We start from the raw sequence: 16,834 nt of genomic DNA on the forward strand, positions 1-16,834 counted from the left end.
AAATGACATGACATGGCCTTCTATATTTTCTGTCCTTTGCTCTTGTGTCTTTTTATTTACAACTTAGTTAACATTCTGCAATGCAAAATGCAAATATATATATATTTTTAAAATTTTTCTAACCTTAATATTCGACATGACCTGTAGGGTGTCATGAAGCAAAACAAACAAAAAAGAGGTAATGAATTTTGAAATTTCTGTTTTCTTTTTCTTTTTTAAAAAAATTGATTCTTAGTTTTCTCAAAAATATATCTAATCTAATCAGCAGAATGCTCATCAGGAGAGTTGGTGTGTGTTTGGTTGTGTGTGTGGGGAGAGATGGATGGACCATTCATTCAAAAAACTCCTATTGCTTTTAGTAAACTAGATGCAAAAGCTCCCTATAACGTGACTAACAGCAGAATTAGTTGCATAATTAGACACATGCAGCTAATTGTTTGTTATTCAGCTTGATCTTGAGCAAAGTCTTTGTACCTACATTTTTAATTGAATACAATGGCTTCGACTTATTTTCAATGCTTTGCAAAGCCTTCAGCTGTTAAACTGAAATGCGTCATAGATGCTTTGATGTTTTTCCTTTTTGCCAGGTGCTTTCATGCTACACAGGAACCTGATTTTCCTGAAGGAAAACCATTAGTTGCTTTTGTTTTTTGTTTTGTCTCCACATAATCCACCAACAGCGCCTTTCTAAATTTACAGCTACAAACTTCAGTGTATTTCATTGAAATTTTGCACGATAGACCAACACAAAGTAGCATGTAATTGTGAAGTGGAACACAAACAATAAAACATTTTCAACACCTTTTGCAAGTAAAGACCTGATAATTGTGACATTCTTTTGAATTGAAGGCCTTTTACTCTGATATCCCAAAATGTCTGTGGCAGAATAGATGCATTTATGCTGAGATTAAATTACAGAATGTTAGAGTCTAACTTTTTACCAACTGTTGTTACAAACTGAAATTGCATTGCTTTTATAACTAGGATCGATTTGGAATATTTGTATTTAAATTTCAGTCTGTCTCAGTAATTATTGTAAGTAATTGATTTAAGTATGAATTGTACAGTTGTAAAAAGAAAAATTATGACTGGTTTGACTGCCTGCTTTTCTAACATATCTGGACATTTGAATATTCACTACCACATTTAGTTACTTAGACTGGAAAAAATCTCACATCATGCGCACATGATTGGAAAATCATAACTCAGCATTTTGAAGGAGGTTTGTTGTGTTTCAGACATTTAGTTTGGACTCCTCCCGACTGCAGAAGTGAAACTGAAGAGTGTTAGAAAGAAGACTGCATTACCTTCAGGTTAAGATTTAAATAAGTCTCATAAAACAGGCAGTGTTATAAAAATGAATGCTTGTACAAATTTCCTGGGCCAAACATAAACCCAGATCCTGGTCTCATTGAGATGCTGTGAATGACTCGGCTGTTTCTATCAAAGGGTGTGAAGTTATAGGCTAGGATGTCTCAACTTTTCCCTCTGTTAAATAATTTTGCATTTTTGTTTATAATTTGTCCCTTAACCAAATCACATGGTTAATTTTTGCTGTTAAAATTGATTAAATTACAATATATGTATACATTTCTGGAGCGTCAATCATTTGTTGTGAAGTGGGGTTATTTAAACTGAAAGTATTTGTTTGCATTGGAGTTTATTTAGGGGTATCAGAACAAAAAAAGGCTAAATACAAATTGATGCCACACCTTCACATGTTTTTAGGTAGAGAAGCAAAATAAAATATGTATATTTTTCTTCCATATCAGAACTATGCACTACATTTTGTTGGTCTACCACTGAAAATCCAATTTTTCATACACTTCACGCAGGAATATGTAACTTTCTCTTTTCTGTTTCTTACATATTTATTGAAACTGTCATTATGTTGTCTCAGATAATATGTGAAAGAAAATCAAGCTTCTTTGCCTTTGTCCAGTGCTCCCAGTGCTAACTAGAAACAACCAATCAGAGCCAGGAGGTGGGACTTAGCGCTGCCAATCACAATCTGGTGCGGTGATGCTCATCCTCCCTCCCGTTCCCTTCCCTACTGCAGCTAGCATAGACTGTTTTAAATGCTCAGTCATGGCCACAGCTAAATGGTAAGTTGTTTGTTTCTCAGGGGGAAGCGAGTACATGAGTTTGATTGACAGTGCTAAGACCCTCCTCCTGGCTCTGATTGGTTGTTTTTGGTTGGGAGAAGCACATTTGTTTAGATGCCAGTACTAGCTCATGGAGATGGATAAGATCAATCTTTTCACAGATTATCTTTTGCATATTACCCTGTCACGACATGATGGCAGTTTTAAAAAATATGTAAAGAAACCCCCCAAAAAACAAAACATGTTCTTTATAAGTTAAATACTGCAGTTTTAAGTTTGTTGTTGCAATGTGATAAAAGCAAAAAAGTCCAATGGGTGACATTGATCTTCTTTCCACTCTGCCTGTAATTGGACAGCCACATGTTGTCCTCATCTACTGCAGTCTCAGTTGTTCATTTCTCTGGCTTCAGGTGGCCCGATGGGAAACAGGATGTCACTTTCTAAGGAGAGATTGCTGCCCAGGCCGGCCATGCGGCTACGCAGCAGGAAGTGTGTCCTCCTCTGCAGGATCCTCTGCTGCTCCTGCTTCAGCTCCACATATGATCTGGAGAAGGTATGAAAGATGGAGGTGACGGGGAACGCCATCAGGAGGATGCCACTCAGAATGCTGCTGAGAGCTACCACCTGACCCGGGATGCTCCTTGGCACCATGTCCCCATAACCAACGGTTGTCATAGTGATCACAGCCCACCAATAGGTTGCGGGGATGCTTGTGAACTCCTGTGTGGCGGCCATTTCATTCTCAATCAGGTACAGAAGGGGTGAATACAAAGCAATCGCCACGCATAAGAAAAGGAGGAGCAGTCCAAACTCCCGTGTGCAGCGCCTCGCCGTCAGGCCAAGAGTCTGCAGGCCCAGTGAGTGGCGAGCCAGCCGCATCACGTAGAGGATGCGCAGCGCTCTGAGGACGCGTAGCACCAAGCCCACTTTGTCCAAGTAGCTGCTGCCGGAGCCGAGGCGCTTCTCCCCCTTGGACGAACCGTCCACCAGCAGCGTGATGTAGTAGGGCAGGATGGCCACCACATCGATCAGGTTTAGAGGCTTTCTGAAGAAGGTCAGCTTGCTGCGGTCCTGAATGAAGCGCAGGGTGAACTCCAAGGAGAACCAGGCCACACATATGGTCTCCACTATGAAGATGTTGTAGCACATCTTGGAACATGTGCCCTGTAAAAAAAAAAAAAATCTCTCACTGCGCCCATCAGCACGTTACAGTCACTAGAGGGAGCCACATCAGCATGAAACTAACCAGAACAGGATGCAGCTGCACAAGCAACACATGGCTTTTTTTTGGTGATTTATTTTGTTTTGTATGTTTTTTTTCCCCTATATTCATATATTTTGTATTAATTTATAGCCTTTCCTTAAAATATGTATGTCCACTTCTTAACTTACCTATTTGTGTCACAACAGACTCTACATACAAGTCATTGCTGTTGCTGTGCTGTTCTTTAATACAAACTTGTTCGCACTATAGAACAGATTGCTGACTTTCCGAGTTAGTAATCTGACTTCAGGGATCATTCCAGTTCTAGTCAACTTCTCTGACTCGGAACCAGAAAATCCAACTTCCTAGTGTAAATTAAACGCACCATAATCGTTTCAAAAATGCAAATAAGGCTCCGTTCGCACTGCAGCCGGAAGTGACCCAATTCCGATTTTTTTGCCCCCCCTTAAGCGACCTGTATCTGATTTTTCATGACAGACTGAAAAACACAGATCTGATTTTTTCGAATACGACCCAGAAAACTTACGTACCTGATCTTTTCAGATGTGACCTGAGTCTGTACTGCCAGGTCGCATTCATCAGACCTGAACGTCATTGATACCTGAATGATACTCGATAAACGTCACTATTCTGCGCCCTGACATCCGCGACCAGGAAGAAAAACAACAAGCAGTGCGGACGATAATGAAGATTAAGCTGTTAGTGTGCTGGCACGGGTCGGACAATAACTTACAAATTGTAAGATAAGCTTCACCATTAGCATCCACATTTACTTCCGCAAACACTACACACTTCTTCTTTTAATGGCGGTCGGCAAAAAACATCTATGGGTTATGTTATTGCGCCCTCTACTGCTATGCGGGACACTTTCAGCTCGTTTGCAGTTCACACAGGAGATCACGTACAAGTAGTAAGTGTGTCGACCACGCAAGAAACCCCAAACCCCACCAAATTGGTTTTGGGTCGCTTCAGGCTGCAGTCTGAACATAGCCTAAGACTTCACTTAAAGAAATCTTGAGAATGACCCAATAAAGTGTGGGAAGTGACATCAACAGTCATTTCAACTGTTTTGCCAAGAGAAACATTTACAGAAATAAGTCCAGTCCTTGAAATACCCCTTGCTTCCACTGGGACCCTAATCAAGGACTAAGAGAGATCGTATTTCTTAAATAGCTGGATTTTTTATAACTGTGTTTTAGACACAAAATACTTCATAATTTGCCTAAACTTCCAAATTAAGTAGGTAAACACAATACAGGGGTTTGTCTATGTCATGCTGAGTTGAAACTGTGTTGAAACATTTGAAGGGAACAGAAAGGTTAAAGTTGTAAACATATCACAGACTTGGAATGCTTATATTATGATATTATAATGGAAATACTGCAGAATTGCAGGAAATGTTGAGTAAACTTGCAGCAGAAGCTGAAAACTTTCTCTGGCAGACAGGAACCAGAAGCAGTCTGTTACAATCAGATTGTTGCCACTTTTAATTAAGCATTCTCGCAGAGACATATTAAGAAAAATGAGGCGTGAGTACAAGGGAGGCCTGTTGGCTCAAACTAAATTTTTGAACTCAGTTACATCCCAAGAACTCTTTTTATTCATTTTCATCAACAGGGATTGGGCTTGGTTTAGAAATGTGTAATAGAGAAGATTTTAACATCATTATATTTCAGTTTAACACTGAAAAGTTCACATTTTTGCATCTAAAGAAACTTGTTTTGCATCATTTTTAAATCTTCCTGTTAGCAGTTGGAAATATAATCTGCAGTCACTGAGATTTTGTGGTAAAAGCTCAGATTTAGGATTTATTTATAAAACTTCTGTCTTTTTCTGTGTGAATAGCTAAAAATCCACTTTCCTTTTATGTGAAAGTGAAGGCTAAGGTTTTTAATTAAAGCTGTGACTGAAGTAAAACGCAATAATAATACAGCCTGTGATGTCTATGAATATTTTTCTAATCTGGAAAACATCAATTCTGTGCCGCTGCTCTTCCAGTGGTCTCTCTTTTATATTTCTTTTTTTAATTTGACAGCATTGAAACATGACATAACTAGCTGTGGTTAGGTTGAATCTATTGATGATCCCATAAAGCAACATATTTGCAATAGTTATTAAATAAAATAAATGGAGACAGAATTAAAAATACTAAAAGAAAAAAAAACTTGTCTGTGGAGCTCCATTTTAAAACTTATTTTTGAAACTTAATGCTGATTTAATACTATTTTTATATGCACATTAAAAAAAAGTTAAGGAAAATTTCACTTTAGACCTGCAATTGATTTTTCAATAATTTAGTACAAAACAGGATTTCGGAAAGGTAAAAATTTTGAAGAGCAGGGGGTAAAAATTCTGGATAACTTCCTGAGAATGTTTTTTTTTTTTTTAAATCATCAAACTGTTTAAAAAATATTCTTTAAATAAAAACTTTTAACATTTGTGGAGAACCTCACAAAACCTTTGAGGAATCATGAATTTCAGAAAAGGGTTTCGGAGCAATCCACTGAGATCTCTGGTTTGGTCTACTGATCAGTAATCTACTGCATCAAAAACCCAACAGAACCATCCAGACTAAGACTTGGGAAACATTGTGAGTCTCTATAAAGCAGAGTTAAAATCGCAAATGTTTCCAGAGATTCCTGGCTTAACCAAGAAGCCAGAAACATCTGGGACTGACAATGCCTCCAGCAAAGTTTATTTACACTTCTATGGTAGTAGCATTAATGCAGAAAAACACACTAGAGCAACACTTGCTGCCTCTGGGATCACGTTCTTTCCTGGAACATCTTTTTATTCTCTAATAAGTTAAGGCTGAGGAAGAGGAGCTTATGAAGTTTTCTCAGGAGACGAAGGTGGGGAGAATGTTGACATGTGAAAAGCAATGATGTTATTCCTGCAACTTGCTTTATGTTTGCAGGAATAACAGGTAAACCACCAGAAAAATGTCATTGCTTGTTTGTTTTTTTCTTTGAGAGGGAATGAAAAGGTAGCTTGGAAACAGAAGTTGTATTTGGACAGGTCAGATAAAAAGTTTCAGTTAAGAATTTCTTTATTTTTCACATTCCTTACTGTTAACATTTTTTGTTGTTTTATCCAAATATTCTTTAACGAATGCTTATTGAGGACTTTTTAATAACTCTGGCTGGATACCAGACCACTCTTACTATCAGAATTGGCAGAGTTCAAATTAGATTTTCCATTATGACTCCCAAAATATCAAAAATTGCCAATACTGATCAGGAATAATCCAGGAAAAACTGCTGGAATACCATTATTAATGATTGTAGTAAAACCTGTTTGCAGTGGTGGACACACTTCCACTAATCCTAATAGTTAAGCTAATTTGTCGTTTTGCTCGTTAAAAATGTTTAGCTTCCCCTAAGTATATATATTTTCTGGATAAATTCTATAGTGCTGTTTTGTAAACTTTCAGTTAAAGTAAATTTGACATCTGTGTTGACATTTGGATTATTGACTGTGGAAAATTGTTTATGATCATCCTTTTATTTTGAAGTGGGTTAAGACTGTTTACACAGCAGTTCCATTTATGTTTACTCTGCAAATTACGTTTATTCTGTAACCAGATTTTTTCAGATGCATTAATAAAAGCCCAGAAACAAAAAGACATTGATGCCCATAAAGTAGGCTATATGTTGTTTTGTTCCTGCGTCTTTGCTGTATTTAAATAAAAATGATTTTATATGTTAAATGCTCTTTTACTCACCGCCTCCTCCTCTTCTCTCATAGCCGGCATGGTGCTGATGGAGAGGTTGATGGCTGTGATGGTAACAAACAACACTGACAAGCAAGCAAAGATCTTCCCTGGCAGGCCGGAGTGAGGCCTCTCCACCATGTCTCTCAGTTTGTTCATGCACCAGTTGATTCTGGACTCAGCCGTGCGCTCCCTGTGCCCATTCTCCGAATCCAACAGGTCTTCCAAAAGTTCATCCTCTTCTTCTGCTTTCTCCATGGCTTCAAACTCCTCCACACGCTGCAGCATACGCCGGCGACAGCACCACTCCAGGCTCTCCTCCGGGACGCCCCAGTAGAGGAGCTCCTCTCTGAACGAGAGAGCGCACATCTCCCTGAGGGAGCGCAGCTTACCCGCCCTCAAGAACGTCAGGATGGTCCTGAAGGCACAGGGGCTGCGGTCAAAGAAGAACTCATTGTGTGCCACGTCGTAGTCATCACAGATGCGCATAATCTCATCAAAGCTGCTGCAGAGGTGCAGCTGGCCCAGGCGGGACAGAGGGAAATCCTCTAAAGTGGTCCAAGGCATCTGGTAGCGCAGGCCACCCACATTAATGATGGCGTGGATCTTCCGGGCGCCGGACAAAGCGGTGTTGTCAGGGATGGTGGTGCGCTCCAGGGCGAGCTGGGCCCTTTTGTAGAAGGCTCCCTTCCGAGCCTCTGCTTCTTGTTGGGGAGGTTGATTGAGGGAAGTATCAGAGGCACAGCTTAGGGCACTGTAGTCGTAGTCAGAACCATCACCCGCCAACAGGGTCATCTTTACTGTCACATCCCTGTGCTCAACCTCCCATCAGCGCGATCTCACCCTCACAGACTGAAAGAGAGAATAAAACTGGTTACTCTGACAATTCTTCTGAAAGTTCACCTATTGTGGGATATGCTCAGATTCCTCATTTATTGATGATGAATACTTTAAATATCAATGGATAATTATAGTTGAGGTATGTGTCCTTTAGAAAAAATGTTTTTCTGTTACTATGTTGTGGAAGTACAGCATGAGACAGATAATCTGTGAATAAATAAAGCTCTTCTCCCAGTACTTCCAGTGCTTTTTAGAAACAACCAATCATAGCCAGGAGGAGGGTCTTATTGCTGTCAATGAAGCTTATGTACCCTTCCTGTAGCTTCCTGTAACTATAAGCTGTTTCCCTGCCACTAGCACATCAATCAGCATGTACACAAGTTGGTTGGCAGTGCTAAGACTCTCCTCCTGGCTCTGATTGGTTCTTTTTAACGAGGAGCTATATTTCTTAAGACAGCAATAGTAGGTGGAATTGATCAATCTTTTTACAGATTATGTCTCATACTGTTAAGACTCGGTAACAGTTTTAACAAATATGAAAAAAAACCCTGATTTTTGTAAAAGTCTTAATCTGACAAACTTGCTCAGATTCTATGTTTATTGAAAATTATACCAGTAAATATTTGAGGCCATATCACCTGATACAGATTTTGTTTTTATTGCAGGAAACCAACAGACTGTTTGCTTTTTCAGTCAAATGGATGATGAATGACTGCATCAACAGGCCAGCACAAAGGCCAAGCCTCAATGAGAAAAAGAAAGCTAGAAACTTTCTGACCAAGGCCAAGTCAAAGCTCAGATAGTTAACATAGTGCAGCCAGATCAGATCAGGTTGCTGGGGTAACCAAGAAACTCAGACCCATGTCTCCCCAGTGACACTGTAAAGATATTCTTTGGAAATTCAACTGGATTTCCCTCCAATGTGTTTTGGTTTTTCCTGGTTTCTCCTCACATTTGGATGCAACTGGTAAACTTACAAAGGGAGGCAATCAGGATGTCAAACACCTGAGATCACAACTTCCTCAATTTGACCCAAACAAGCCATGAAAAAAGCAAATTTCAGCTTCAGAATGAAGATGATCTGGTAAGTCGAGAGCTTCCCATTTCAGCTCAGCTTCCTCTTTACCAGAACACACCAGAGCAGTTCACTAATATATGTATACAAGAAGTATATAACAATGCTTTTAAACTACTACACTTTTAGTCTTTTCATAAATAATAAAAAAAAACTTTGCTTATTTCAAACCAGTTTTGACCACCAACATGGTAAAAACGTTGGTGGTCAACGTTTTAAATATTTTATCTATCTATAAAATATTTTCTATTTTATAGATAGATTGATCATTGTTAGTATGATATAATAAGAGGTCATAATTTTATGAACTTTGTTAATTTATTTAAAGTTTGATTAAGCTGCTGAATGGGGGATAAATGCACTTAGACCAAACACAGCCATGGTGTATAACCAGGATGTTAAGTTTTTTTCCTTGCTCAAACTATAATAATAATCAGTATTCTGTTTATTTTTTAATGGTGTTTCCTTATTTGCCATAGCAAACTGACACAGTTTTGTTGTGTTAATGGCAGATTTACATGCAGGAGTTATTATTTTTACTGAAGACTGGAAGTCGAGGGTAAGAAGTTAAACTGCACGGAAATATTAAGATTTCTGACCTTTTGCAAGCAGCAAAATTATTCAAATTGCTTCTGTTTTTGGATGCAATCAGAAAAAATAATATTGTGCATGTAAATGCACGGACTGTGATTTGATGAAGTGCAAATAGGTTGAGTTGGGAATGAGTTTGAGAAACTGTGCTCCTGATTTAGGCACCACATAAAAACTTCACATATTAGAAAAAACAACATGACAAGCTATCATTTCTTTCCAGTTATGGTGAAAACTAATAAAACAAAAAACAAAAAATATATTTAATAAAGGAAATCTGGAAGTGTGCCGTTAGTCTGAAAATATTTGTACATTTAACAGCAATTCAGGCCTACTGTGACAAAGATTATTCAATAGTTATGAGCAGCTTATTTTTAAAAAAATAGATTTTTCCTTCAAGTCATTGCAGGATATAACATGATCAAGATCTTGAAATACTTTCTGCTGCGCTCTCTGGATGTCGGCAGATTCTCCAAACAGGCTAACAAGTGGCACTGAAAACATCCCTTCAAGTCTTTCTCACCGTCTGAAGCAGGAAATATGACATTTATGAATCATTAAACACTGTCACTGATAGATACAGTAGGCATAGAGAGATAACGGTTTCATCCCCCTGCAGTGTGCATAAACATCTGTTACCCACTGCAGCCTGGGAATTATAAATAATGATGTTCCTCTGAGTGCTAGATAATTCACTGATGTAACTGTTTTCTGTATGCTACAAGGAGATTATATTTTCCATACCCCCTGAGTTGAGCTGAGAAAAAGTAACTCAATATTTTAACGCTTTTTCTTCTTTAGAGGTAAGAGAAAATACAAGAGGAAGAAGGAAGAAAAGGCAGCATTTTTTTACTGTGCATCATCGTTTTAAGAAGGAACTCCTGGCCAATGTACACACTAATTGAATCAATTACAGTAATTTAGGGGGAGGCAGGTTAGCCTGTCAGAGATTAAACTGTCAATGCTGCAATGCCAGCTTGGGTTTAGGAGGAAGGTCTTGGCTTCTAAAATGGGGAAGTGGGTGTCGACCGAATGGTTATTAAGCACCTGCGCTGTCAGCTTTTGTTTGCCGTACTGATTACAGCCAGCAGGAGCTTCCACCCATGAAGCCAGATGTTGTTCACTGAGCTCTTCTCTGCTTCATTTCAATTTTTATTCTAAGAATTTTCATTCTAATTCTTGCTGCTAAATGTGAATCTGAAGAAAAAAGACATAAAACTACCATCTGTTTATCTATAAATTGTTTGATGTGGAAAAACTTGATGGGAACAAATACCAACACAACTTTTTCATCATTTCTAACATTAAAGCCACAAATATTAACATTTTGTAATAAAGTTTCAAAGTTTCTTTGGATTATGAAATCCAAAGAAAACAGTATGAAACATTGCCTGATTATGAAATCAGCCAGTGTTTGTAGTTGGGGGAAAAAAACATAAACTCCAGAAATAAAACTATGTAAATTCTTTCATTTTTCACACTTTTCACAGTCCCTGCTTTTGTGTGGCAGAGGTCATTCATACACCTACAACCCACCTCTATAGTGTGGATGTGATGGAGTCTATTTCAGCCTCCCCCCAATCGGATTAAATCACACTTAACCCCCCCGAGGCCTGCTTCATCTCTCACTTTGTCTTTAAAGTGATTGTGCTTTTGTCTCTTCACAGACGCAGAAACGATTTCTAAACTCTTTTCTCTGCTCCGCCGCGGCTCTGATGCATCCTCAGGAGGGGGTGACGGAGTCTCTCTTTCTCTCTCTCTCTCTGAAAGAGAGATGAAGGCTGTTCTCCTCACCAGATCGGCTGAGGTCTGGCCTCTTTTGGTGCCAGCGTTATCGCAGCTAAGCCACAGGGCATGTTCTCCAGATTGCCTGGTGAGTCACCGGCCTGTGAGTCTCTGCTTCCTGACTGAACTGCGTTTCCCACAATTCCATCCACAGGAGAATTTGAAGAGCATCCATATCAGCTGAGGGGGGAGATCATGTTAACCGTCGCTGTTAAATTAAAAGAAAAACTGTGAATCTAGAAGCTAAGAAACAGTTGAGATTGTATCAGACGTGTGTTTATAGAAATAGCATATGTTGAATGGCAACATGTTCTCCTGAGAGACCCGTACTGCTGTATTAGTTGCGACTATTTGTAGTTCTACAGTATTGAAGGAAGCGTTATGCAAAACAGATTTGATCAATCTGTCTCTGAATCAGGGATTTGCAATTCAGCTTGACTCATTCTGTGAATTACAGACACATGGTAAATTCATGAGTAACAGACTTTTTGTCAGTGTTTCTGGACACACAAAACTCACACAGCCCGAGCTGTTCAGACTGAAAAGGATTGTCTTATTTTCTTCCATTTTGCTTGAAACCACAAGGTACTGTGAGGTGTTCTTCAGAATGACAGATATCACCTGATAATTGAGAGCTATCATGTTCTAGAAGACCATTTAGTTTGCACAATGCCCAATTTTACAACAACCAATTCTTTCCCTGTTCCTTTAACAGCTCACTGTTCTCTAATGGACCGTAAAAGCTGCCAAGACCTGGCCGTCTCACTCTTCTTTGTCTCCGACTAAAATCTGGTTAAACACTGAAACAGTCAGGCACGCCAGAGGCAGATCTGAACCAGAGACCTTTTCCTACAGTAATTCCTGTAGGAATAGTTGTAAACAGCAGGAAGTGGGTGGTATTAATGCAAACAGAAAACCCTGGAAGGAGGGCGAGCTTTGGGGTTATAATCTTCTCCACAAGTCTGTGGTCCACTGCTGTGGGTTGCTCTTTGCTTCTTAGGAGATAATGTTTTCCAGTCATGAGCTATGTTAGCACTAATGGCTGTTTTTTCCTGTCTTTCTTCCTATTATACAGTTAGTTTCAGCACCATGAAGGATCTTAAAAGACAAATATCCTCATATTTTAGAGACGAAAGCATAAAAATCTTGAAAAATACAAATTAGTAATCTAGCTTGCAAAAGAAAAGGAGCCTTTTGTGTCATGCCCACTAAAACAGAAAAGCCTGGATGACGACATGTTGCTTGCTCACTTTCTGGAAATATTTTACATTAATCATGTCATACATTATTATCTTAAGAAACAGCAACAAAAATTTCCAATGGACGCACACAGTCACATTGTTGATACACAAAAAAATAGATTAAATGATTTACTGCAGCAATCATCAGTAATGGAAACATGTCGAAGCGCCGAGGAAAAAATGAAGAATAATTTCTCCTAATTTCCAAAAATGATATTTCTGCTGGAAACACTTTTAATCCAGGACTATAAAACAACTGAAACCTTGGATTAAAGTGAAGGAACAACTTGAAACTTGTGGGACAAGAACACAATAAACCTCATGGCAACACTACAACCAAAGCTCAAGCAACATCAACTGATGGACCAAGAAGGTAACCGCAATGTTGTTTGTGAGCATAAATCATCTATCAAATGTTTTCTTTTGATAGCTATTAGTAATAGAGACCTTATTTTCTCTTCAACACTAAGTAATTTCTCTCCACTTCCGTTCCTCTTCTGTACTGCATTAGCTTGAAATGTCTTTTTCATGGTGTGACACCAGTCTGTATTAGGAATAATATCTTGATTGCTACAATGTTGTAGCACATTTAGAGACTCAATTAAAAAAATCTGATTACATGAAGAAAAATAAAGTTTGCACAATCAGAATCAGAACTTAGAAAAAAAGACACTCATAATTTTTCAGTTTCAAATGAAAGTTTTTGTCTCAATTGGACATTTCTCTCTGAGATAAATTCCAAGCCGGATCTCCATAAAACTTTGAAATCCCACCAGGTTGCCGGTTTGTTAAGTCTCCAAGCTACAATACTTAGAAAAATCTCCTGACTTCCTCTGCATATAAATCCTGACATGATAAACTCAATTTTAAACTAGAGCATTTTCCATCACTATCTTTGTCTTGGATGGACATTTTGTGCATTAATGTCGCTTTCAGCATTCGAAATGTAACATTATTCCTCTTCTGCCAAATTCTGGCAATCTTCTGGATATTTCTCACTTTCAGTCATTGAAATTGATATAACAACAGAGAGCTAAAGGCTTAAACTCGTTTTATCAGGAAAGGAAGTAAAAAAATTGATCTGCTATTCAAAAACAAGACAAAAAAAACTTTTTAATTGGATGAAACTGTTCAGAGAAAAGAGCCAGCAGAAATATTGCACCTCCATCACTTTGTGTCTGCAGTTTGTCTGCCAGTTCTGTCTGTCCTTGGTCCAACAAATCCAAACATTTCAGCACTGCTGCTCCATATTATCCCCTGTCTGAAAAATATTGCAGCAACATCCTAACTTTACATCAATACTTCAGATTTAGTCGATAATCACATTACATTTTTTTTTCCATCCCAGGCATTTTTCTTTCCTGAGTGGATGATTGCACACTCTCGCTGTTTGTGAGTGCTCATCTAACTTGATTATATAAAGATTGCATAACATTAGGTTCCCTGTATTGACTGTGTGCATCATTTTTCATCTTTTTGATGCCTTTTCTTCCTGTGAGGGCAGCAGTCATGCGACCACCTAACTGCCTCAGGGCCATGTAAACAAGTCTTTTTGTCGAGGAGGCGCTGATAAATGTCTCGGAGGATCGGCATGGGTGCATCCTCCTGCAGCGGAAACCCTCCCCTGTCTGCCAGGTTTTAAAGGATCTTCACTCGGTCTCTGTGGGCTGAATTGACCAGGGCAATGGTTTATTCCAGATTGGTTTGAAAAAATAAAAAAATTGAACTTTTAACACTAAAACACAGAGAGTGAAGAAGTGCTCTGGTTGATGAGATGGAATGAATGGAGCTGACAAACAGCCACAGGGCTTTCCTTTGAGCAGAAGTGATGGATGTGAAGTCAAATTGAAGAAGATCAAGAAGTGGAGTAAGAGACTCATCCCATCCTGGTTTAATGCTCAGCGTTAAAATGAAAACTGACGAAATATTTTGCATGTCTCAACATTTTCACACAAATATTAATATTAATTCACCACATTCTGTATATAAATGAAGCTAGAGTTAAAGTCTATTAGATTTGCGTTCATTCATGCTTTTTAACTCACATTGAACCTCACCCCCCACACATATCAACACATTATGTTATTTTTTTTTAAATTAACCTTTTATCTCAGTAACACAATCTCAGATTGAAAAATGTTGAATGCATGTAACAAACTGGAAAACTGCTTTTAACAAAAATACAAAGAGCAAAGTTTTTAGCAATCTTGCTGATGTAGAACCACATTTAGTTGACATTACAGCCTTTCGTCTTTTTCTACAACATTTAACTAATTGGTGCATCCAGAGAGAGGGATCTTTGACCGTTCCTCTACAGGCTACAGATAATCCAAACATAGACATTATGTGATTACAATAAGAGGAACAGACCCACAGCATCACAAATCCTCCAACTTGGTGGTTATGAAGTGCTTTTCTAATTGGTTTTTCTTTTTTTTTCCATATCAACCTGAAGTGTTTGATGCAAAGAAGCTCGATTTTTGTTTCATTTAACTGATTGTTGGACAAAAAAGACAACATGTTGGCAGGTAGATGGCGTCTGCTGGTTGTCATGAGACTTGAGACCAACCAATTAGCTTGTAGTTATTTTCCTGGCTTTTTAAAACCAACACCTGATTTAAAAGCCATGTTCTAAACTAGTTCTTAAGACATTCTGATTAACTTAAAAAAGAATAGCAAAAATAAAAAATGCTTCAGTTTCATGTATTTTTGAGGAATTAATAAGTGCAGCATTTTGCTAAAAATAAACAGATTAAGTGAAAACATGTTTTTAAAGAAATGTTAGGAGATTATGTTTCTGGAATAAAATTGTATAAATTGTTCAGGTTTTTTTTAATTTTTTTTTACACTTTTTAACCAGGTATGCCAATGACTGCAGAGGAAGCTGAAGATTACACTAAAATGTACCTGAGAACAGCATATTTTAATTACTTTATGGTTTCCTCTTTGTGGAAGAGAATCAGACAGACTCTATTAGAGCAGGAATAAAGTCATTAGTTCATCTCATTATGGTCACAATTACCTGAAGGAGGGAGAGCCTTTGATATATTACATATCATATATCACTGACCCCAAAGACTCGGGCCATGCATCAGAGCTGCGGACATATAATCGTATTACATGCCATAATCTGCCATCATCTTAAAAGTGAGAGCATGGTCTGTGCTTGGAAATGATGGACGGACTCGAAACATCAGCCAGGTTTTGCTGTTTGAGGACTCAGTGCTGTGAAAGTTTCTCCCTCATCAATTCTCATTAAAAAAATAATTTGATTTTGAGGAGTGAATGTGATATCAAGTGGCCATCCAGACAACGATGCAGAGCATCTAGTGTCTAAGCCGGACTCTGTCTCTCAGATATCAGCAAATGTTTACAGACCATAACACTCTGCAATGTGGCCGCAGCCTTGTTACCATGGTGTACATGCAGAGCATCCAGCATGCAAATCACTGTAATCTGTGAAAGACAAATAATGCCTTTTCTGAATCAGAAGCTCACTTCGCAGGAAACGTTTGCTCTGCTCCGTGTTTCCCCTGCAGCACCACTCCAGTTGGTGTCAAAAGATGGGGAAAATTTCTGCACATCTTCTCTAGAGCTCTCAGGTAACAAGTGCTCTCTTTTCCTTCATCCAGATAGCTGTGGAAATATCCAAACTGCAGAGTGATTTTTAAGTTGTGACAAAACTCCTCCAAGGACAAACTTGCTTAAAAGAAACGGCATCCTTTCCCTCATGAAAAATAAAGTTTAAAAATCACATTTACTTTATCTTTTAATGAAAAGATACTTACTTTGCTCTTGTATCCTTGCTCAGGAAACATGAAGATGAAGAATTGTGTTTCCTTCTTGCTTCAACTCTGCTCCATCTCAACACAGGCGCTGGAGCTTGTGGAGTACGAAGAGGCTGTTTGATGATCAGGAGCAACAGGCTGCCTCCCTTGTTCCCTCCCTCGCTCGCTCCCTCACCCCTTCCCCTTCTCCCTCGTCTCTCGCTCTTTTCTCTGAACTCCTTCCTCACCCTCTTCCCTCCCTTCCTCACCCTCCCTCTCTCCATGCTTCCTTCTCTGAGAGCTGACATCAGAAGTGGGAAGTGCCAGTTTGCCAAAAGCTTTTGAGAGAATTCCATGGCAACCGCATATCCTGTTCTTCCTGTTCACCTTTAAATGGGAATGTTCTGCGTCTGTTGCTGGTAAATTCACGTGAAGGTTTATGTTTGTCAAGTGGGTTACTCGACTGAAGGCGAGGGAGGAAGAGGAGGAGGGA

The 16,834-nt window shown here is 38.8% G+C and overlaps 1 protein-coding gene across 1 annotated transcript; it reads right to left on the minus strand.

The window, feature by feature from the left end:
- Positions 1 to 1,931: 1,931 nt before the first annotated feature.
- Positions 1,932 to 16,578, minus strand: kcng1 (potassium voltage-gated channel, subfamily G, member 1). The gene is made up of 3 exons (XM_007572979.2): positions 16,363 to 16,578; positions 7,055 to 7,894; positions 1,932 to 3,269 (listed from the first exon to the last, which is right to left on the minus strand). Exons 2-3 carry the CDS (start codon positions 7,835 to 7,837, stop codon positions 2,490 to 2,492), a joined length of 1,563 nt encoding a protein of 520 aa, XP_007573041.1. The 5' UTR covers positions 7,838 to 7,894; positions 16,363 to 16,578; the 3' UTR covers positions 1,932 to 2,489.
- Between the last annotated feature and the right edge of the window lie 256 nt (positions 16,579 to 16,834).

The sequence above is a fragment of the Poecilia formosa genome, unplaced genomic scaffold (genome assembly GCF_000485575.1).
Source record: "Poecilia formosa unplaced genomic scaffold, Poecilia_formosa-5.1.2 Scaffold312, whole genome shotgun sequence".
Classification (NCBI taxonomy): domain Eukaryota; kingdom Metazoa; phylum Chordata; class Actinopteri; order Cyprinodontiformes; family Poeciliidae; genus Poecilia; species Poecilia formosa.